At 40.2% G+C, this 23,534-nt stretch overlaps 1 protein-coding gene across 1 annotated transcript; it reads left to right on the top strand.

The window, feature by feature from the left end:
* The first annotated feature begins 41 nt into the window (after positions 1-41).
* tm9sf4 (transmembrane 9 superfamily protein member 4) lies at positions 42-19,900 on the top strand. Its single transcript, XM_053424385.1, has 18 exons — positions 42-90; positions 4,294-4,404; positions 5,307-5,406; positions 5,567-5,723; positions 6,279-6,429; positions 7,005-7,128; positions 7,216-7,337; positions 7,733-7,844; positions 8,757-8,827; positions 10,306-10,438; positions 10,749-10,830; positions 10,946-11,021; positions 12,560-12,643; positions 12,985-13,160; positions 13,289-13,352; positions 15,432-15,551; positions 16,197-16,286; positions 16,891-19,900. The coding sequence occupies exons 1-18, from the start codon at positions 73-75 to the stop codon at positions 17,038-17,040; spliced, it is 1,941 nt and encodes a 646-aa protein (XP_053280360.1). The 5' UTR covers positions 42-72; the 3' UTR covers positions 17,041-19,900.
* Positions 19,901-23,534: the final 3,634 nt, after the last annotated feature.

Consider the following 23,534-nt stretch of genomic DNA (forward strand, 5'->3'; position numbering starts at 1 on the left):
AAAAAATCTAAAAATTATGAGTTGATCAAAAACCGACACATCGCTCGACGTCACTAATGACACGTATTCAAAATGGCGGCCGCGGCTATGGTGAGTAAAAGCGAACTCTTTTCCTTCAAACTCCACATTTGTGCTGCTGTGGTCCCCCAGTAACTCTCCGCTGTGGTGGATCAGATCAGGTTTCTCCCACAGTCTGTCACCACCGAATCGTTCACTACTCACTGGTTTACACGAGTTCTCTGCTGTTTGAATGTTGACGATCTGGCTAACTGCTCGCTGGAGTTAGCTAAGTTAGCTAACGTTGCCTAGCTTAAATGTCAGTGAGCCGTGGTTAAAACACTGAATTTCGTCGTTCGTCCAGTTTATTGCAGCGCACTGACTCAGTGTGGGTGAACACACGCACAGTATTCGTGCTGTCATTCAGACTACAGCAAGGGCATATTGGCTACGCCGAACTTTGGCTTGACGTTAGCTGTTAGCAGCGGAACCAGGGAGCACCGATTTAAGGTTGTTGCCGGTGTTCCAGTTTAACTGTGGATCATGGCAACTGGCGAATAGTTGTCTTTATTCCAGATGTCGCTGGTTGGTTGCCGACTCAGTCGCTGATTCGTCATTTTCACAAAGCGCCTGTGTGTGAAGTGCGGTGATCTGCTAAAGTTGTCGTTGAAATAAACATCAAACAACATAAATTATATGGGTTAACAAATTAATATATTAGAAAAACACTTGAACTGGATTCGAAACGACATGGTAAAGCAGTATTAGCTTCTGGACTGATGACGATCGCAAAGTGCCTTCGTTGACGCTTGTGACCATTACAATGCACACACCCAAAACACGTGTCATGTTAAAACATCCCTCAATGAGGTGGAGGCTTTTGTGATTAAAGTTGGTGAACTTGCTTTTATTGGATGGGTGAAGCCATGTGTCCTCCTGACGCTGCTGGATTCATCTTCGTGGGTTACTGAATGGGTAATTCTCCTTATGATGGCAATACCATGTTCAGTGAGGAAGAGGAAATGCTCCTCCACACTTTAACCATTTGATACACAAGCAATGCAAACCCCTAATAATGCACAACATAGATCAAAAAATTACCCATATTCATTCCCTGTGTTATTTCATGGGTGGCTGGGTGTTTCTTTGCTATTATTCCTCCTCCGTTCTGTAGAAGGCTTCTTTGATTGAAGACTCATCTCCTAGTCATCAATGGAGCCATCTCCATTTAGCAGAGCTGGATTCCAAGCCACACCCACAACTTCAGTTTGAGCCTTTGAAACGTCAGAGATTTCAGACTCAGAATCAAGACCCTGTGAATTGCTTCCTCATTTCCTCATCCTGTTCCTTATCCTTCATCTTTATGAACATGTCAACTGTGCGCACTTTACCAACCAAGTCTGAAATGATTGTGACATGCCATATTAACAGTCTGGATAGAAAAAATCCAAAGCATATTTTCATAGTTTTATTATGTTGATCTAGCTTTGGTTAGCTAGCCAGAAAATAAGCTAGCTAGCAAACAGCTAGTTAGTATTGTACATATTCTATTCTCACTTGTAATCGATTGTAAAGTCAGTCTTACATGCATCAGATGTGCAAAGGCAGCTGTGTGAAGTTAATGGTAGGTGTTCCGTAGTATTGGCCATTTTTTTATCCATGTGTTTAAAAGTGATGTAGAAATACAGAATTTACATCTGTTTATAAGAAAGTGTTTAAGAAAGGGAAAAGGAAAATACTGATTTGTGGTAATCAAAAACAAGTATTTAATGAATACCCGGAAATTAAATATAGCAAAGAAACATTCAGCAATGCATGAATTAACACTACATTAATACGGGACATTTTTGACCCATGTTGTGGATTAGAAGGGTAATAATACAAAAATGAGGGGATTGTGAAGGGATTTGTCATGATCAAAAACAAGTTAATCAGGGAATACCTGAAATACTGAATGATGAAATTCCTTCACTGCAAAGATCTGGAAAATATAAAGTGAGCATGGTCACTTATGATCTATGTTGTGTATCAAAGTACTGTATTTATTTTTTTACCTATATGATTTATATTGTTGTCTAAACGTGATGTTGATACAGACACATTATATCAACTCTCGTTAGGTTTTTGTTTAATATTTATTTCAACGAGACCTTCAGTGTTTCACCACACTTCATGAAAATGACAAATCTGTGACCGAGTCTGCAACCGCCAGACAACATCTGGAATAACAACAACAAATCGCCAGTTGTGATGATCCCCAGTTAAACTAGAACACAGGTGGAAAGTGTTGAAAAATGTCACGATGACCACAGCAGACCAGCAAAAAAGTACAAACACAATGGGAGGACTTTGTTCTTTAATTGTGATCGTAGTTTGCGATGACACAATGGTTGTTTAAGTAATTAGACATGCTTGCTAACTTCCCTTAGTGCTATTTCATTACTTTGAGTGTCATTAATCCATGTGCACCTCTGTTCATCATGTGTCGTTTGGTAGAACTAAACCAAAGGGCTACAACGTTTTTTTTTAAACGGAACAAAAGAAAGTTATTAATTGAACCACATCTCTTGGAGGCATATCATGATTGGGATATATCATTTAACTCCACTCCCTTTGCATTACTATTTGTAAATGTACCCATGGCATTACCTCCAGCCTCGTTTACAATAGGGTTTAACTGTAAGGCAGATAAGTACAGTCCATATATCACTCAGTTTAGATTGTGCATTGGATTTAAGTGGGGACTCTGTCACTCTAAGGCTTTTAATGTTGTTGTCAAACCCTTCTGCTGCTGCTTTATCTTTGCGATTGTTGCCCTGTCAGAAATACAATCTTCTCCCTGGTATTGGTTGTCCATTGCTGATCTCAGCCAATGTTTTTGAAAGGAATAGGGAGGAGTCTGTCTCTCACACAGCCTTAAGGCCTATGTATGCTTCTCCGTTTTGACTGTCACGGACTGACACGGACAGAGAAACGCCCTCTCCGAGCGCCTCAGAGAGCTTTTCGTGCACCTCTGATTTTTTTAACTACACGTCGGCATGGCGGAAAGCCTACGTATAGCCCTTGGCTGTGATTGGTCCGCTAACGTCTGCTAACGACATTTCCGGACCTCAAACTTCCTATTTCATTCCCTATAGCACAATAAACCCAAAACACAATTACGACTCTAGGATTAATGTGACAAGTGTGTTAAGCCAGCGGAGTTGTCCGGCTGACAGTGGCTAGCTAGAGCCCTCACGGCATGTGTGTACAGTCACATACAGTTATAACGCCCTGTCATGATGGCGCTAGCGGGCTAGCCACCATGCTAACTGCGGTGGTAACAGAGCAAAAACCCGCTGTCACGACTTTAATTCCACGGCTATCATGACACTGTTTCTCAAATACCGTCAGGTTAGAAGCAAACACTTGGTAGTAGTTAGTATCGGGTATCCAAGCTGACTGTGTGTGGAAGCTGGGGGGGAAACTAGCTGCCTCCGTGTAGCTTCAAGCTGTTGAATTAGCAACGCAGTTTGGAAACAAGACCGGGGAACCGCTGCTCTAAGAAACAATAACATAAGCCTTTTGACTCGTTGGGTGTCACTTTATTTCATCAAAAACTGTCCTTTCTACGCGTCATCAACGGCCTTTGTCTGTTAGTTGCCATCGTTGACTGTGTGTCAGGAGCCGGGGGGATGTAAATAAACAAGCGTGGACTTCTTCTACATACCTCATGAGGTAGGCTTCTCTAAGCTCATCTTCCGTTGCGCCAACTTCTGTTCTGGCGGTGAATTGTTTTCAGCACAAACAGCTCGTAGAACCATAAATGAAAAAGTGTCCGTTTGATCCGCCCGCCCGTCCGCGCGTAACAGACTTGGAGAAGCATACTTTAACCTTTAGGCAAACATGGGCCTGGAGGTTTTAGGGTCTGTCTAAAAAGCTGCCATCAAGGAATCACCTGGGCAACAGATGCTTAGTGTCTCCGTTCTCCGTTTGGAAAACTGTAGCTTTTTCAGTGTCAACATGCTGTGGCCTGTTTCTTACAGATACAGCCAATGATCCGCATTTGGCAGATTAACATGCTTATAGTGCTATTGTTTTTCAATTGAGGAAATACTGGGGAATCCTCGGTCAGTGTCTTACAAATATCCCTTCGTTCTTCCTTAGACAGTGCTTTTAGATTCTTTAATTTGATCAGAAACTTGTTTGACTCCATGATGTAGTTAGATGATTTTGACACACACACACACGCTTTTATTAAGTTAAATGTCGTAAGCATCTATGTGGTGAAAATATTTGGTTGTGTGTGTTTGGCAGGAGACGTGGTTGGCCTTGCTGCTGTTGTCCTTGTTGCCCGTGGGGCGGCCCTTCTATGTTCCCGGAGTTGCTCCCAGGGACTTCCACGAGGGTGAGACAGTAGATCTTAAGGTAAGATTCAAAATAATTTGATCAACATTTCACAAATTAGCCGGTACCTTGTGATATGGTTGTTTATTGGTTGCCAATCAAATCATAACGGTACTTTGTTTAACCAAGCCAATGTCCTGCTTAAAAACATCATCTTAGATAACTTTTTTTAGTTTTGTCTAGACCGTACCCTACACTGAACCCTAATGTGCCACTCCCCAAAAATCTAAATATGTGTCCAGGTGATGCAGACCACATAAGCTGTGATGGGTCCGCTTGGTATTTCCGGCAGAGTCTGTGCCATTTTTTAATTGAGTTGAAGGAATGAACACGAATTAATTAATTATTGTGGTCATGTTCATTAATGTAGGATAGGAAAAGGAAGTTCTTATCGTGACAGGCCTAGTCCAACATGCAACATATTTATTGAGTTTTGGTGACTTCTCACGCTACATCTGCCCATGTGGAGAAATCAAATTCTGGAGAATGATTTTTGGTCAAAGTGCCATAACTCAACGAAGTAGCACACAAGCACAAAACAGGTTAGACAGGAAAGCATATATGAACCGTACCCCTGGCTTTTGTCTTTCACCAAACACAAAGGAATGGCTGTCTACTGTCTAGTCCTCCTAATAATGGGCAGCCATTGGATAATCTCAAACCCAGAATAATTTTTTGTTGTTTGTTTGTTTAACTGCAAAATTTAATTTAAAATATGTAACAATATATAACACTAACATTAACATAAAACTTTATATTCCAACACAAATAGTTATTTTGCCAGGCTTCACTGTAATTGGGAAGTTACCAGTATTTGTTTCTAACAGGCAGATAGTTTTAATAACCATTGAAATTCAGTAGTTTTGCATATCACATTGCAGTATCTGGGACCCACTCACTCAGTCAGATGATTTGTCTTTCAGGCCGTGAAGCTGACCAGCTCCCGGACCCAGCTTCCTTACGAATACTACTCACTCCCTTTTTGTAAGCCAGAATCTGTTTTCTACAAGGGAGAGAACCTGGGTAAGACATGTGTGGAAATTGGCCGTGGACGTTTTTATATATTTTTCACCTAATTTTACCAGATTCTTTTCAATGTTATCTTAAAATGCTGAAGTTAAACAAATACAAGGGTTTAATGTATATATATTCAGCATTTTATTTCCCTGTTTTCTCCTTGTAGGTGAGGTGTTACGCGGGGACCGTATTGTAAACAGTCTTTACAATGTTGAGATGAACAAAGACAAGAAATGTGAGATGATGTGCAGCAAGAAAGTCCTCAGCATCAAAGAAAGCAAGCTGATTGCTGAGCGAATCCAGGAGGAGTATTACGTTCACCTGTGAGCATATCTTCATTGTTGTTATTGTGGAGAGTTCCATGCATTACACTCATTCATTATCTCTAATGCTTATCCTTTAAAGGTCGCATGGAAGCGGACCAATCCATTATACTCCTTTCACTAATATGAATGCACATATGCAGGTGTTTTTTAACATCATAAACCTGCTAAAACAAGTTAAATGATTTCTATGGAGTTAATACTAGGAGGCCAGGTGGATAAAGTCTGCAGAAACTACAGACTTCTCACTCTGACATTTGTGTTAGAGTGAGAAGTCTGTAGTTTCTGCAGACTTTATACACATGCACCTCCTCCAGAGAAAATACGGAGGAACTGCGGAGTCCAGTGCATGTCTGTAAGCAACGTTAGTGACTTCACGTGCCGCATTGTTTTTTCAAGTGACTACGGGGATTTTTTACTCACTTAAGTCACTTCAAACACAAGCCGAAGCTACTGCAAAGGACAATTTGCAGCGTATGCCTGGGTTCTCTAGCATTTGTGTTTTTTTGTGTGTTCATTATGCAAACTTATTGAACCCCTCCCTGTGCTTTTCAGTATTGCAGATAACCTGCCAGTTGCCACCAGGTTAGAGTTCTACCCAAACAGAGAGGCAGGAGGTGAAGAGGAGCAGAAGAGAAGAGAGGATGTGGTGAAAGATGTCCAGTTTGAACATGGCTACAGACTGGGGTTTGTCGACAACAACAAGGTAGATTTTGTTTAGCATTGTGCTGTCATGAGCACATTGTTCAGAGGTGGAGAGTAGGCGGAGAGTGCAGGAGTTAAGTTATAGATTTTGTTTGCACGTTATCTCTCGCATTGCTGACCTTCACTGATCTTATCATGAGTGTTTGTGTCCTACTTGTCCTATATTTAAATAAACTAATGAGTATTTTTATTTTTGTCTGTGGAGATTCTCAGTCGTCAAGGCACTATCAAAGTGCTAAAAACAGGTCAACTGGACTTGGTTTCATTTTTTTTAATTTCTTTGAAACTCTTCAGGTCGCTGTTGGTCATATCTGATCAAACCATTCATGCCATCACAAGTGATTTGAGAATAAAAAATTTAACCGATATCACTGAATACGTTTTTTTATCCAAACCTTAACTTTGATTGTTGCATATTTTTTGTAATGTTTAATTCAATTGAATATTTGATAGAGAAACATATTTTCACAACTACATGTTCAGGGCCTCAAAGGTTAACTCCTACATTTCGAGAAGATCCTGGAAAATCTTAAGATGCTAATTGTTGTCATGGCCTTTCTTTTTTTCCCCTAACAGTTTTATCTACACAACCACCTGTCCTTCATCCTGTACTTCCACCGGGAGAAGGTGGAAGAGGGGGAACTTCACGACTACAGGGTTGTGCGGTTTGAGGTTGTACCCCAAAGTGTAAAAGTGGAAGGTAAGTGTCAGCACACGCTGACCCATTGTGATTAAAACTCTAAAAGTAAATATTGTAATCACTTGTTATGTATTTATTCATCCTCAGATCTGAAAGCAGTGGAAAAAGACAAGACTTGCACCTTGCCAGAGGCCAGTGGCTCTGCACCCCAGGAGGTTGACCCAACCAGGGAGAACGAGGTTCTCTTCACCTACTCTGTCCACTGGGAGGTCAGTGATGCTGCACAAATTCTCACTTACCATGAGTCAGACCAGTCTGAACCCAAATAAATTCCGAAAGTGTGACAAAATATAGTTTTATTAAGTTCCCTCTTCTCTACATGTTTTTGGGCTGTTTGTTGGTCGAAGCTCATGGCCACTGTGATCTATTTTAACACGTTTTTGATCATACTTATGATGATAAAATTCACTAAATACCTTTAATCAAAGTCAAAACAATAGAAAATATAAGACAAAAAAAATGCAGCCTATAGTTAGGAAAAATTATGACCAAAGTTGAGATCAGATGAGTCTAGGCATTTTTTCAAGCTGTTGACTATTCTAGGATTTGGAGTTAAATAAAGTGTGGTTGAGGAACTACTGATCCTCTTGTCTCTTTTGTGCAGGAGAGCGAAGTGAAGTGGGCGTCTCGATGGGACACTTACTTGACCATGAGTGATGTCCAGATTCACTGGTTCTCCATTGTCAACTCTGTGGTGGTCGTCTTCTTCCTTTCTGGTAAGTCAAGTTTTTCACATATTCTGCTCTGCTCAACTCTTAAATGTCTCAACATAGTAGAGCACTGAGAGTTGTTGGGCACATGGACCCTTAAAGCCTGTGAGTATATGTAAGTCCATTATATCTATAGCTCTATATTTTATCCTGCACAGATTACTATCAGTTACTGAATAAAATGTCATGTTACTTTTATAATAAGTAGCATAATCTTTCGAAGTACAAAAGAATGTAAATCATTTGGATTATTTCATTAAACTTGAAGATATCGCACAGGATCATTTTGATGTTTGATTTGTTTAATTTCCCCATATTGGACTGACAGACATTTAGTGGTGTCCCATCATGGTGGCAATATACATGAAATAATTTCCTCTTGAGCAATTTGTCTACAAAGTAAAAGCACAAAGTTTGTTTTGTTGCTGTAATGCTTTATATTGAGCTGAATTGCTATTTCTGAGTCAGTTTCTCTACAGACTCAGAAATAGCTGATATGCCATGTATGAAAAAATTATAACAGTTCATAAATCATTCAAACTCATCTATAAACCACACAAATGAACATTAATAAAGCATTTTCAGTTGTATTTTATGAAAAACATTGACTATAAAATCTTCATTGCAGATAAACTCCACACAAATAAAAAGTGACACTATATTGTAGAACTGTCAGAGGAGGACTCAGTAATGATAAGGAATAATTCTGAAGAAGCTCCAGAGCATTAACAAGAGAACATCTCATTCTTAACCGGCACATTACAAACAGGCACTGCACTAGTTATCCAGATTACACATAGTCCGTTACTAGCTAACCTGATTATGCCATACATTAAAACATATACTTGTTTTTTGACAGCATGTGAAATGTTGCTGTTCAGTTTTTCTTGCTGAACGACATCTTTCTTGTTCTCTCAGGTATTCTGAGTATGATAATTATCAGGACCTTGAGGAAGGACATCGCTAACTACAACAGAGAAGATGACATAGTAAGTCTATACCCACTTGGTCTGAAAAAATATAACAGTGAATATTATGTTTTTCAGTAACAATATAACTAAAGTCCAATATATATATATATGTTTGAGCTGTCAAAATTAACTTGTTAACGCGTGCGCAGAATGATTGCTCCATGCTCCCATACTCGCACCCACTCACTTGCTCAGAGCAACAGACTTAGTAAGATCAGAGCTCGTTCACGTGAGGCAGCCGGTCAGTGACTTTGTAGAAGAACAGTGAAACACAGGGTTTCTCTGGTCACAGCTGCTCAGTGATTGGCGCGGCTGCTTCATGATCAGAGCAGAAGCTGCAGTTGGTTCTACCAAGCTGGAATATCTATCCTCCTCCACTCTGCTCTTAGTTGAACTAACTCTCATCACTAGTTATCAGGATCTGATCCGCTCGTTAAGTAACTTGGTGTTTATTTGATTGCTCCAGAGTTTTTGAGGCTGCATTTAAACATCCTGAAAAATGACTCGTCAACATTTTGTGCTCAGTACAACTTGAGAAGTGCTGCTCACAATCAGGACTCAAAGAGCGGAGCGACACGCACACATGATCCCATACCATAGATCCATATCCAAACACATGACCGTACGTTTGTCACCTAAATCATCCTAATAAAAAATTAACTATGAACCTGCACTAGTTCATTTTCATCTGCTTGAACCGAACTTGGAACTCGTTAATTTTAATTATGAACTGGCTCAACACTGCTTCTACAGATGGGCTCAGATTCAGATTTCACACTCACATTTAATTGTGTAAAGGTTTGGTTGCTCGTTTTATTTTTTTAAATCCCACATTGCTAAAAAACAAGAAGAAGATCAAAGGTTAAGAAGCCCACATTTTTAAGGTAAAGGTTATCTTTGAGTTTGATAATCTTTAAAAATAAAAATAATAACATCATCCTATGTTTGCTCAGAGGGTTAGCAAAGAGATTTAATTATGGTGTGGTATGCTTTAGTTTTATTTTATTTTTCAATCTTAATAACTATCATTTGTTCTTGTCATCAATAAAAAAAACAATTGTTAAATGTATATATACGCCTTCTGTTATTTATCTCTCCGTACCCGTAACAATATCCAGAAGAAATAGGGATTTTTCAGGCATTTAGAAATGGGGATTAATCAGATTAATCAGCTACCCTGTGATTAATCTGATTACAAATTTTAATCGTTTGGCATCCCTAATATATAAAATAATTTGTATGCTTAATCAAGCATAGTTAGTTATAACACATACAATTATTTTGGATTTTTGGCCTCATATTTGTGAAATGTTTCACTTTTATAGGGGTAGTTTGTGTCTCCCCCCCATCCACCCCCCCAATAAAAATATTGATTTTGACAGATATGAACATTTGTGACATTTTAAAAATACAATTTCACCCAGCCCAAATACAGCCAAACACATCAGATCAGTATATTCCAGGCACTTCATCCCGTTTCTCTGCCCCCTTACCAGGAGGACACTATGGAGGAGTCTGGATGGAAGAACGTCCACGGTGACGTATTCAGGCCGCCTCAGTATCCTATGATCCTCAGCTCTCTGCTGGGCTCAGGGATCCAGCTTTTCTGCATGATCCTCATCGTCATCTGTAAGTGTTTCTCTATCATTGGTTACCTTACACATAATGACGTGCACCGCTTTCATTGTTCATGAGGTTAAATTAACTCCACTCACTGGTTGTAATTCAAACAACTCAGAGTGTGAAGAGTCTTCTCTACTGCTCACTTCAGTTTCAGGAGTCAAAATCTCCTGGCTAAACTTCCATTCTTATCAGATCAATTGATTCAATTCTAGTTCTGAAATAGGATCTTGAGTTGCAGGAGCAAGTAGCTGTTGAAAAATAAGATCTAGGTAATCTATGAAACATTCAAACTGCCATTTTCTCCTCTGTGTCACAGTCGTTGCCATGTTGGGCATGTTGTCTCCATCCAGCAGAGGGGCCTTGATGACCACTGCTTGCTTCCTTTTCATGTTCATGGGGTGAGAGCCACATTTATCTCTAACAGCCATGAAGAAATTCACAAATATGTTCCTATTTAAATAGTGCATTTCTTTAACTGTACACTGCTTTTTCCTGTGCATGTGTTTCCTCCAGTGTGTTTGGTGGTTTCTTCGCTGGAAGACTGTACCGCACACTGAAGGGTCATCGGTGGAAGAAAGGAGCTTTTTGTGTAAGTCTAATAAATCAAGCCCATAATGTGAAAGAAACAAATATCTCTCATAGTAAAAATTATAATGAACTTGAGTAATGCAGTGTATATAGGATTTATTTTGGCAGCTGGAGTTCCCCCAAAAGGAGGGTGATCTGACCCCAACCCCCCAAAAAATAATAATTAAATATTAAAATCAATAGTTATGTTATTAATTAGATTATTTTGTTGCTCTCCACTTAAAGGCACTAAGGCTTGTGTGGTGAAAAACTGATTATAGCCTGCACAGTATCCAGGTGGACCCGCCGGCTGCAGTCATCCTGTCCAGACGATCATGAGCATCCGAGAAGTTGTGTGTGTGGAAATACAATGATCAAAGAAGGGAAAACATAATCATCACATAATTACACCAAGTCAGTTAAACTTCAGGTTTATCAATCTGTCCTTTAAGGAAGCACAAGTGAATCCGACTCTATTTCACTTGCTGTGGTGCAAATGAAAGTGACAACAGGTGCAACGGAGAGCCTAATGCAGGTCAACCCCCGAAATGGGAAAGGTTTCTGCATCTGGTGGCCACAGACAGCTGCTCTCTAATTATCCTTCCTGTTTGTCCTTGTCACTATGGCAGCATGAGGTGGTACCTGCAGCCCAATCAGGTTGCACAGGTAGTCCAGCTCCTCCAGACTAACACATCCATACGTGTGGTCGCAAGTAGGTTTGCAGTGTCTCCCAGCTCAGTCTCATGAAGCACTGCCAGAGCCCGACAAAATGACCTCCAGCAGGCTACTGGTGTGCATGTCTCTGACCAAACTGTTAGAAACAGCTTCCATGAGGGTGGCATGAGGGCCCGAGTGGGACCTGAGCATCGTGCAGCTCGTTTGGCATTTGCCCGAGAACCAGAATTGGTGAGTCCGACTCTGGTGCCCTGTTCTCTTCACAGATAAGCGCAGGTTCATACTGAGCACATGTGGTGTGTGAAAGAGAAGCTGTGGTGAACCTTAAGCTGCCTGTTACATCATCCAGCATGACTGGTTTGGCGGTGGTTCACTGACGGTCTGGGGAGGCATATCTTTAAACAAAAACTGTCTTATGTCAACTTTTATTTCATCCTGATTTTTGGAAAAACTGACAGCCCTAACTGCCCTAGCAACAGTTAACTAATTATAGTAAAGAAAAGACCAAATTGAAGTCAAAGCAGGACCATTATAGTAGGCACTGAACCATTTCTTAAACATATCAACAGAAAGCTGCTGAACTGTGCTTTTAAACAGTTGGTATGTGGCACGTTTAGTAAGCCAGCACTGAGCCACCTAAACCAGCAGTATGGACTATACTCCAATCGACTCTAATGTGAGAGATATGACAATGCCAGGCTACTTCTGTCCTTAAAATCAAGTAGAAGAATTTTAAAGTAACGGACGAGTTAATATATTCAGTTATTTTTCAATGCAAACCCAATGTTTCTTTTACAATTTCTATGTGTAAATGAAGGAGCATTGTCCCATTGGTGTCACTGTAAACAAAGAGGCTGAGTTCATCTTCTTTTCTCTCTTCTGCAGACGGCGACTTTGTATCCTGCAGTGGTTTTTGGAATTTGCTTCATCCTCAACTGTTTCATCTGGGGAGAACACTCCTCTGGAGCGGTGAGTCTCATGCTTCACAAACACTGTGCATTCATCGCAAATAGGGAAACAACAAACCAGGTGGTTAATTACTGGATTTTAACAGGATTTTAATAACCAACCTAATAACTTTGTTAAAAGGAAAGATTTTCCCTCAATCTCCTAAAACGTGTTAAAATGGTTTGTGCAGGTAAATTAGAGTTCAATAGCAGAAATAAAAGTTGAGAAGAGTAAAACAGTTACGACACATAGCATCCTCTGAGCTATTGTCTGATTTAATCCAAATGAAGAGCATATACTGAGAATCAGTACAGTGTCATGAATTGTTAAACATGGTCCTTTCTCTTCTCTTGCCTCATCAGGTTCCCTTCACCACAATGCTGGCTCTGCTGTGCATGTGGTTTGGTATCTCAATGCCCTTAGTCTACCTGGGCTACTACTTTGGCTTTCGCAAACAGCCATACGATAACCCGGTGCGCACCAATCAGATCCCTCGGCAGGTCCCAGAGCAGCGCTGGTACATGAACAAGTTTGTTGGGTGAGTGTTCAACCAATCTAGGTCTGATCTTAATCTTTTATCAGTGACTGGGATGGTTATGTTGAAGGGGTTTGAACATTCAACTTGAGGCGTGCTGTTTGTGATATAGAAACTTTTCTTTGCACTAGAATCCTGATGGCTGGGATCCTCCCCTTTGGGGCTATGTTCATCGAGCTCTTCTTCATTTTCAGTGTGAGTACAGCTGCTTTGCTCTTTGTTTTGATCAGTTCCAAACCAGCTGTTAGGGCTGCTCACATGTTGGTGTGTTCATTTCTGTGCGACAGTCATGTGACACAGATGAACGTTTTCAAACTAAAACAATCTTTGTTCACATGAGTGTATCTGCCCTGAATCTGTTTAAGTCCCTCTCCATATCAATAAGCCTGAAAAAGAATGTGACCACTTACATACACTGGGCATGTGTGTGCCAGTTAGGGATGGCACAATATGAAATGTTGGTGCCATGACGATTTTCAGAGCAAATATGACGGTTTCCACGATCACGATACTAAAGTAGGGAAAAGACACACGACAAGCAATATATAGCAGATTTATAGCCTAACATTTGGCTATTTAAAAGTTATTTACGCAAGTTATTCTATTAAGTTGCCTTATTGTCGAAGATTTGAATTTCCTGTCATCATAAGCGGCGTATCTGTTTGGGACTTTAATTGTTAACGTCACCGATGGAAGTTGCTCTGTTTTGGGAGTGAGGTTGTGAGAAAGTAAACGGTCGTATTGTCCTGGTTCAAGCACACATTCGTCATGTCCTTATTATACTATTAACTCAGTATAGGTGAATAAGGGTCAACTGCTTCTGAGCTCGTCAGAAACCGAAAGTAAACAAGGATTTCTCTTCTCACAGTCATGGTCTGTCGTGACATGGATTTTGCAATACTGGCTTTACTGGTGAAACATGCACGCACATTTTGGTTTTGATCGGAACAGCTGATTCCCACAATTTAAGGACAGACTGTTACCAACAAGTTGGGTTGGGTATTATTGGAATTTCAAAGATTCAGATTTTGCTTATCGATTCAGGTTCTTAATGATTCTTGATTACAATTCTTTAAAGTGCGGGGTCAAAACATTTCACATGCTTTTTTCCCGAATTTTTTTTTTTTTTACAAACCTTTACACAAGTCATATTCACTTTAACTGACTTCAATGCAGAGAACCTGGAAATAAATTTCTGTCATTAAATTATATGATCAAATATAAATTTAGTAGTATTTTATATAAAGTTTATTTGATTCATTCAATTCACAGCAACATTCGATTAAATTACAGTTAAGAGAGTGTGTGAGTGTGGATGAAGTAGAAACGATTGTGTCTCCTGCAGTGGAGAAAACCCGATCACTAGGTTTAGAGGAAGCCTGGAAACATAAATATGAAAAGACCATGTCTGACAGTAAAGGATAAGTCGCAGGTTCCACCATCAGGCGACAGAGTTTCAGATGTAAGGATACGTCTGCATTTCATTCTCTGCATGGTCCTGGATGGACATGGACCACTGCTCTGATATCATCTTTTGTTTGTCTTCATCTGCAAGAGGCGCCTCCAGTGCGGAGATCTTAGAACGTTTGCAGGGAGGTGGTTGCTACAAAGATAATGAACAGGCTTATCACTAAAAAAGTGAAGACATCCATTAAAGGCATAGGTCATGACTCATGATTAAGATACAGAACCTTTCAAATATGTTTTCAACTAGTATTACATTCTCCTCTTTCTCACTCTCCACTTCTTCCTCTTGGCTTTTCTCGGGCCACATTGCGTCACCACCATGATGTATTGGTGACTACAGACAATGTAACCTTTTAGATCACACATGTTAATGACTGGGGAGGAGGCAGTATATTTGTGTATGGATGACATTTCCCCTGCACAAGGTCAGTCAGCTTTCCAGCCAGTGGCACTGTTGTCCTTCTTTCTTTCTTACTGTCTACCTGTCCCTCTCCATATGCTTTCTCAGCCATTGATCTAGGCTGGCTTCTTGAATTGCAGGGTATTGTTTTAGAAACTATCCAGCATTAGATAAAGAGAACTCCAGTGAGTTCTGTCGTCGAGAACTAGTAATAGTTGAAGTAGCTCTGACACCAACATGAAAATAACAAATACAAAGAAAGAGGTAGAATCGTAATCTAAACCATAAATGTATATATTTAGTTTTGACAGTATATATCATCACGGAAAAAGTTAAATAAACTCTTAAAACCCATGTTCACTGAAATGTCATAATTAATGTGTGTCTGTGTGTGTCGCCCCCTACAGGCCATCTGGGAGAATCAGTTCTATTATCTTTTCGGCTTCCTGTTCCTGGTGTTCATCATTTTGGTGGTGTCCTGCTCTCAGATCAGCATCGTCATGGTTTATTTCCAGCTCTGTGCAGAGGTGAGTTCAGCTGGGTTTACCAACGTCATAAATTTAATGGATGAAGTATTAAATGTCTAGCCTTTTGTTTGCCCAGTTTGACTAGTGGGAGTTTCTGAAGACTGGACTCTAATAAAACAGAGACTAACTCTAAAAGACTCACTATGAACAGATTTAAGAACAGTGGCTCGCCTAGACAATGCAAGCCTGAAGAAAAAACCCATAATGTAACAATGTCTGTTCAAAATGAATATCTGATGAGAACCTAATTTCTTATTATAAAACACTCAACATCTAAATTAACAAAGTATTTGTGTTGTTTTACTTCTCTTGAAAAAAACAGAGCTCATGTCTAGCAAAGACGTGTAGAAACTTTGAAAAGGTACAAATACTGAGGTTTAGATGAAGAGCATAGATACAATACATAGTATAGAATAATTGTTTCTGCTTTAGGAGGAAAAACTGGTTGACTTATTTCTCATAACCAGCTCCCCAAAATGTGTCCCTGTTGAGCGCGTATCGCTATTTTACCATTTCACCAAGAAATCCATTAAACAGTTGTTTGTTTGCTAACATTATCCTGCAGTACACAGCTCTACTGGTGCCACCTGAACCATATTTAACTCACTTGTGTGCTGTGTTGTCTCCATCTCTCCTCACAATCAGGACTACCGGTGGTGGTGGAGGACTTTTCTGGTTTCAGGAGGCTCAGCTTTCTACGTCCTTGTTTACGCTGTGTTCTACTTTGTCAACAAGGTAAAGAGTAAAACACATGTTTGATTGCACTGCAGCTGATTACATCAATGTCCTAACCCTCATTGTTTCAGCAGGACCTTTTACGTTTGGCTTTAAATGGTCTTCGTTCTAATATTATCACATTGTGTTTGACTCTCATATGTAATCATTATTTTCTGCATGTCAACTTTTGATTGTCTAATGTTTTGAAGTTTTAACTTTATCCAGGTTGAGGCTTCGAAATAGGCCAACTGGGGTTTTGCCTCCCCCTGCACTATATATTATTATTTGTAATTTGTTGTGCTAAATACACATTTACCACAACAATTCTATATACACACAAACAATTCTATATATCACCAAATCGTGCTATGAGCTTGTAATCTTAAACTCAGATTAAGGTGAGATTAAAAGAAAACTTTACCTTAGGCAAATTAATCTGAAAACTGCACCGATACTACTGGTCAACAATTATTTTCAGATTTTATTTAAGTTAAGTTTGACATCTACATGTGACCTTGCTGATCATACAGAATTTTCTTTTCAAACATGTAACACAAAATGTATAAAAGTGAGCAAAAGAACCCCCTACGAATGAACTCCTCCTCTATTTATTCCCTTCCAGCTGGACATTGTGGAGTTCATCCCCTCTCTCTTGTACTTCGGCTACACAGCCCTGATGGTGCTGTCGTTCTGGCTGCTCACAGGCACGATTGGTTTCTACGCAGCCTACATGTTCATCAGGAAAATCTACGCTGCAGTCAAGATCGACTGAGTAGTCACCGCCGCTGCTGTTTTTTGGGGGTTTTGTTTAACTTTTTTCCCATTTCCTTTTGTTTCGTTTTTTTAATATATATTTTTATCATTCATGTCGAACAAGCACTGACTTGTGTTAATAGGGAACAAGAGGGGTGTTTTCATGGTGCAACAGCCCAACCCACTGGCGTCACGGGGAAGAACAGCCTGTGGCAGAGCTAAACCAGCTGTCTCTCTCTCTCCCCCCTTCCTCGCTTCTCTGACCCTCCTCTCCCCAGGACAGAGGCTCAGAGGCGATTCTCCTCTGATGCGACAGTTTATGTCTTCTGCTGTTTCACCTTGCACACAACACAGTGGGCCAAAGCTTGTCTAACGTTGGTTTCTGCACATTTTCGTCTCGTCTTTTCGTTTTCTGACTCCCAACTTATCTGGGTTTTTTACTTTTGCCATCCCAGAATTTATCTCTGACTTCCTTTCTCACCGCCATCGTCATCTCCTGTGAAGTTATTTTCATCTGACGTCTTCACATACATTTTTTCTTTGCTTTATCCACTGTTTCAAATGTGGAGGAGACTGGATAGATGGTGGTAGGATCCGAGAGTGTATTGTGGTTATGGTGTTGACTTTGTTTTGTCTTAATCATATGGATGGCAAAATTGTGCTGGGGAATCCTACCTTGTAACGAAAGGAAGGATAAATTAAATGTTCTTTTATTTTTTACTTCAATTTCCATGTCCTGGTTTGACCATGTTACCCACCTCTGTAATCAAATATTAGCTTCTTTCTCCAAATCAAAGGGTCTTATTTTAAAGTCAAAATACTGGTCCATTGTTTAAATGATATACCATAGCTCTGAAGCCAATGCTCTGAAGCAGCGAATTGAAGCCACTGGATTGGGAGAACAGAAAAGGCTGTGGTTTACACGGCAACGACAAGGATACAACACAAAGCCCAGTTTGAAGCTTTTGCAGTTGTTACATACAGAACGCTCATTGAAGCGGTCCGTCTGTACCCTGAGTATCGCTTGATGCCTGCTGAACTATGCAGCAAAGGAGGGAAGAGCAGAATCGCTGGCTGTGGTGCCTGTTTCAAAGAACCGCTTTGTCGGGAAAATTCATGTTTGAAACTGATGTACGAGGCATTTTGTGTGTCATCAACAGCGAGATCACCTGTGTGTCTCTAGCAGACGGATTCTGACAGTGCCCTGGTGTCATCAGATGAGCTTTGAAATGTCATCCAACATGTTCTTATCAGCGTTGTATAGCCGAGGTCTTTGCGTAGATCCATAACTCATCCTTGCATCGTGCACTTTTCCTTTATTTTTCAGCTGAAAGACTTAAAATGTATGGAGCCTGATAAAATGTGACTTTACAAGCTGCTCTAGTTACGGTTTCTCATTGGCAATCAATCTGTTAGCTTAGCATAAAGACGGGAGATGGGCTGAACAGCTAATCTAGGCTGGGTAAAAGTAACAAAATCCAATCACTGGTAGTGCAAATGCTAACAAATTTATAAAAAGAATGTTCTATCTCTTGTTTAATCAACCTGATGTATCTTGTCATGTCTTGGCTCTGCTCAGTGACTGAGAAGATGGTTTTTATTTAAATTAGGAAAGTTTGAAGATGCTAGACAGAGCCAGGCTAGCTGTCCTCTTCGCAGCCTTAATGCTAAGCTAAGCTAATCGGTTGCTGACTAGCTTCATTTTTAGCATGAGAGTGACACCAGTCTTCTCATGTAACTCTTTGCGAGAAGTGTATTTTGGAGAAATGTCAAATAGATATTCTCGTGACGACTCAGTTGAATTCCACTGCTCTGTAAATCTCGACTCTGTCTCTGCTAACAGGTGAGACGGGTCCTGCAGATCACTGGCTCACTGTGGCAGGTTACTAGTTGTTGTTAGAGGCCAAGATGTCAGTGCTTATTCAAAGACAATACTCTAAAGACTGAATGTTGACACAGACCCAGGAAGTACATGTTTTTATCTCCTTCTACACAAATGCATCTTTAAAATTGAACCAAGCTGAGCGCTCACAACATGTAGCATCAGTCCTTGAGCCCCTCCCCATCTATTGGACTTTGTCACAGACTTCATGGAGAGCATCAGATGGTCTTAGTGAAGAATTGAAGCTTCACTCGATCTGTTTTTTTGTTAGTTTTTTCAATATACCGGTGGCAGGTGTTTTTGCACAGAAGTAAAGGTGACATGTCGTTGTGAGGCTTTACAGAGAAGGAACAGGTGCCTGCATCAACCCTGATTCTCCAGGGCTAAATAAAGAAGGAATGAATGCCTCATCCCCCCCGAGCCCTCCCCCCCTGTCATTAACACCTAACGAGCGGCTTGAAGAGAGCGAGACGTTGCCAAAAATATTTAAGTTCCCCCTGCCACTTGCTTCGAGACACACCAGCCTCTACTCAAATGAGTGCATTCCTGTAACGACCATGACTGCCCACATCGTCTGACAGCATCATCTCTGTACCACTGTTCCACCCTCTGTATTATGTCAGAGTCACTGAGCTCTGACAATCGAGCTGCTGTTTTTGGCAGACACGGCTCTCCTGCTGTTTGGAAGTGCACACGACAGGGGAGACTTTTTTTACAGACAGACTTTAACGTTGCCCGAGTCATGCGTACGTATGTGTGATCGCGGGGTTTACGATGTAAATAATAGAACATGGCTTTGTATTTGTTTGCGTTTGGCTGTTTGTGGCACTCTATAATGATTCCTATCATCGTTTTAGCCAAAAGCATGACGCTCATGATGACTTTGAAAGGAACCTGTTTCTGTTACTTCTCTCTGTGTTGCTTTTACAGAATGTACAATAACAAAATGTACAATGACAAAAACAATAAAGTAATGACAAGTTGAATATGAAGAAGAGCTTTCTGTTGTGGGGTGGTTTTATTTTCTTAAAGGGGCACCAAAGCAGAGTTTCCACATGCAGTGTCCATTTCGCTGCACAACTGCCTGCAGGGTGGACAAAATGGAGTGACTGGCCTTGGTTCATTTTAGAACCAAAATGACAATCAAAATGTATTCGACGTGCACTTTGACCTTTTAGTTTGGTTCACGTCCCATCCATTAACACAGAAAGGATTTATGAACTATACTGCAGCGAGTCCCCGAGGGTGATTAAAGGGATAGTTTACCGAAAAATTATAATTCACTCAGACGTAAACTTTGCAGCAGCCAAATCCGATACAAGTGAAGTGAGTGGTGAGTCCTTCAGACGTAATATAACAACAAAAAAAACATAATTGCTCATTTGGTGGTACCCGAGTGTCCGCAAGCCACAACATTCATATTCAACTCGAAACAACGCTATTTACACCATTTATAAAACCTAAATGTCCACTGGAAGTAGTTACAATAGTGGAAATAGTGTGTATGCACCTAGTAGGAAGATAGCAGTGAACATTTAGGCTAAACATGGTGTAAATGAGGCTGGTGAGAGTTGAATATCAATGTCTGGGCTTGTGTGTTTTGGTATAGTGGTGAGTAGATGATGATTGCATTTTCATTTTTCATTGAACTATCCCTTTAAGGTGATTTGGCTTAACATTAACATGTCATCCAGATTTGTATACATTCATGGGTTGAGGTCAGGAGGCTGCTAACAGGTTGGTTATACTATACTTACTTACTGGCACAACTTCACCTGTTTCCCTGGAGGTGAAAACTGGAGCCACAGTTACAGTAAATTCAATAACACGTCTCGGCTTGTAGCTCTCCCCAGGGTCATCCACGTAAACTGCTTGTTTCTCTGATGGTGATGAAATACCTCACCAACTTGAGTAGGCTTGTTCCCAATAAATGTTTTGCACCTTACATCCAAGCTACTCCTTCAAATTAAAGCTGCAGCTGCTTTCAGACAATCACTGAAAGCTGTATGTAAGAAGAAAAATGTCAAACTGAGGAACGGCAAACATTCTCTGGAGTTTCTTCTGCAAGCCCCCTAGAAAGAAATTCTCGAGAATGTCCAAATGAGACAATGTGAGAACATAGCAGAAGATCTTGAGGAGGCTTTTCTAACACGTGACAGATGCAAAAAAAAAAAAAAGGTGAGTGCCATACACCTGGAACAAGAAGTCGTCAGGAGAGTATTTAGAGATAAGGTCCGACGCCAGTGTTGATGTGCTGTAAAAAGAAAAAAAAATGGGGCATCCCTGCAGCAGAATTTATATGTACTGAAATCAGGTTATTTTTTCAAGGAAAAGGAAACCTTTGTTATTAGAACAATGGATCACCTTACGTAAAATAAGGGACCTTACACATAAATACAGGATTGATGTGGACGTAATTTTATCACAATGAAGTCGTCATGTTCTGAGAATAAAGTTTTAATTTGACAAAAATAAAGTAATCTGAATAATATACGAGAATAAAGTTGTAATATTACGAGAATAAAATCGTAAAACTTTACCACACTGTGGTAAAGTTGGAAAGATTTGGACATTTAGGATCAATAACTAATAAACATGATCTTGGAAGAATGGGGAGGATTGGAGAGATAGGGGGGAAAGAGGGGGGAGAAGAAAGAGAGATAGATGGGGGAATGGGGAGGAGAGGAGGAGAGAGAGCAGAGAGAGACCAGGAACACTTGTGCAACATCAGGCATCAGCTCTGACTAGTTATAATGAAAACAATAAGAGTGTAAAGATGTTATTGATTATTAATGATAGCAGCAACAATTCATATAAATAAATAAATAATAATAATAATTAGAGTTTATTCTCTAATTTTCTGAATCTTTTTTGTATCCAAAGTGGCCCTAATATCCTGTGGTAGAAACAAAGGCATGTGTTCTATTGCCCTTGTAGTGACCCCGCTGCCAATCAAAAGAAGCCTCTGCGGTTGTTCATAATTGTTTAGATGCATGAAAAATGAAGACGTGTCCAGTTTCCAAAACAAAGGCGATTTATTGTTCACAATCGACAGCTTTTCCAAAACAAACAGAGCTCAACCACTTTCTCTGTAATTAGTCTAGTTCACAAAAACATAGATAAAAGATCAAAATACTCGACATACTGATATAAAGGTAAATATGAACCTATTTGTCATTAAAATCAATCTAACTAAATAAGAACTGATTTAAAATAACCATTAAGTATCAAATACATTTATACAGGTCAGAATAATCATTATTGTGGGCAAGTGGAAGATCCCACCTGAGACACTACCCAGTCACTTATTGTATAGGGGCTTAAAGTTGGCGGGAATATCAAACCCCACCATTACACTGCTGTTTGCAGGACGCGTAGTGATGAGGTTATGTATCATAATTCTCATCCTCATCTCATCCATCTTGTTTGTATGGGACGTTGAGTCTCTACGGGTTAGCCTTTAGCCTATAGTGCTTAGTTCCCTCTCCCTTCAGGTTAACACAGGCGTTTTCAAGCCTGACTGCCGTAAATCTTTGCTCTGACTTTGTGGGTAATCTGCCCGACCACGGACATTGAGAATAGTTTATTGAAAAAGGCAGTTTTCTCTCTGATTGTCTCCTTGGCTGTTGTTGCTCGTAAAAAGGCAGCAATATTAAAATGATCAGCCATTGCTATACTTTGGTTAATTAGCGATGTTAGCACACACGTGACATCACCGGCAAAGTATGATTATCCACTCTGGGCCAATAAACAATTACAATACTGATCAAAACTTTCTATGAATCATAAGGCTAATAATTACTTAGCTCGATGATGAGATGACAGTCAGACTGGTTGTAGCTGGTAGTTGCAGCTGAAGAGTTGTATCCTCTTGCACAACATCGACGTCATCGCACAGCAGACAGAAACAATCATCAACTCATTTTTCCTGAAGCTCCCCCTACTGTGAACAGTTCAAGGTTGTATCAGTGACTGGAGACAAGCAGATTGGAGGATGTGGGATTTAAACAGACAGTGCAGTGGAAGATGCTAAAGAGATGTGTTGTGTGTGTATATATATATATATATATATATATATATTTACTGCATCACTACACACCATTTTTTCTTTTAATGTGTTCAATGCAAACCTCCCAACTTGGTGGATGTGCCGCTGAAAGTCCCTTTAAATGAGATGTCCTCTGTGTGTGTGTGTGTGTGTGTGTGTGTGTGTGTGTGTGTGTATCAAGGTCCTAATTCTTGCTTTCTGGTGTTTCCTAAAGGTTCAGAGTCTGCAGGCCACTGATCAAATTATAAAGTCTGTGGTGTGGTGTCTCGGTTCTCTCAAATCCTTTTTACGAACTCTCTGGGTTCCTCCAAAGAAAACTCTACAAACCCAAAAGAGTTTCTATTCTTGAGTTATGGCACAATTGGCATCCCATAAGTGTATGTGTGACAGTCAGCCAAGTTGATGTAATTATAGTGCAGCTCCATAGTACTATAATTAGGGCCGTCTTGACACTCAACTCTGCATGCAGGCGAACTGGTGCAGCTCTCAGAGACGTAGTCCAGACCCTGGTCCAACATGTGGGTTAGACACACTGTGGGGACACCAGCCACCAGTCACCAGAGAATGAAATGGGAGTCAGCCT

Source organism: Pleuronectes platessa, chromosome 6 (genome assembly GCF_947347685.1).
Source record: "Pleuronectes platessa chromosome 6, fPlePla1.1, whole genome shotgun sequence".
NCBI lineage: Eukaryota > Metazoa > Chordata > Actinopteri > Pleuronectiformes > Pleuronectidae > Pleuronectes > Pleuronectes platessa.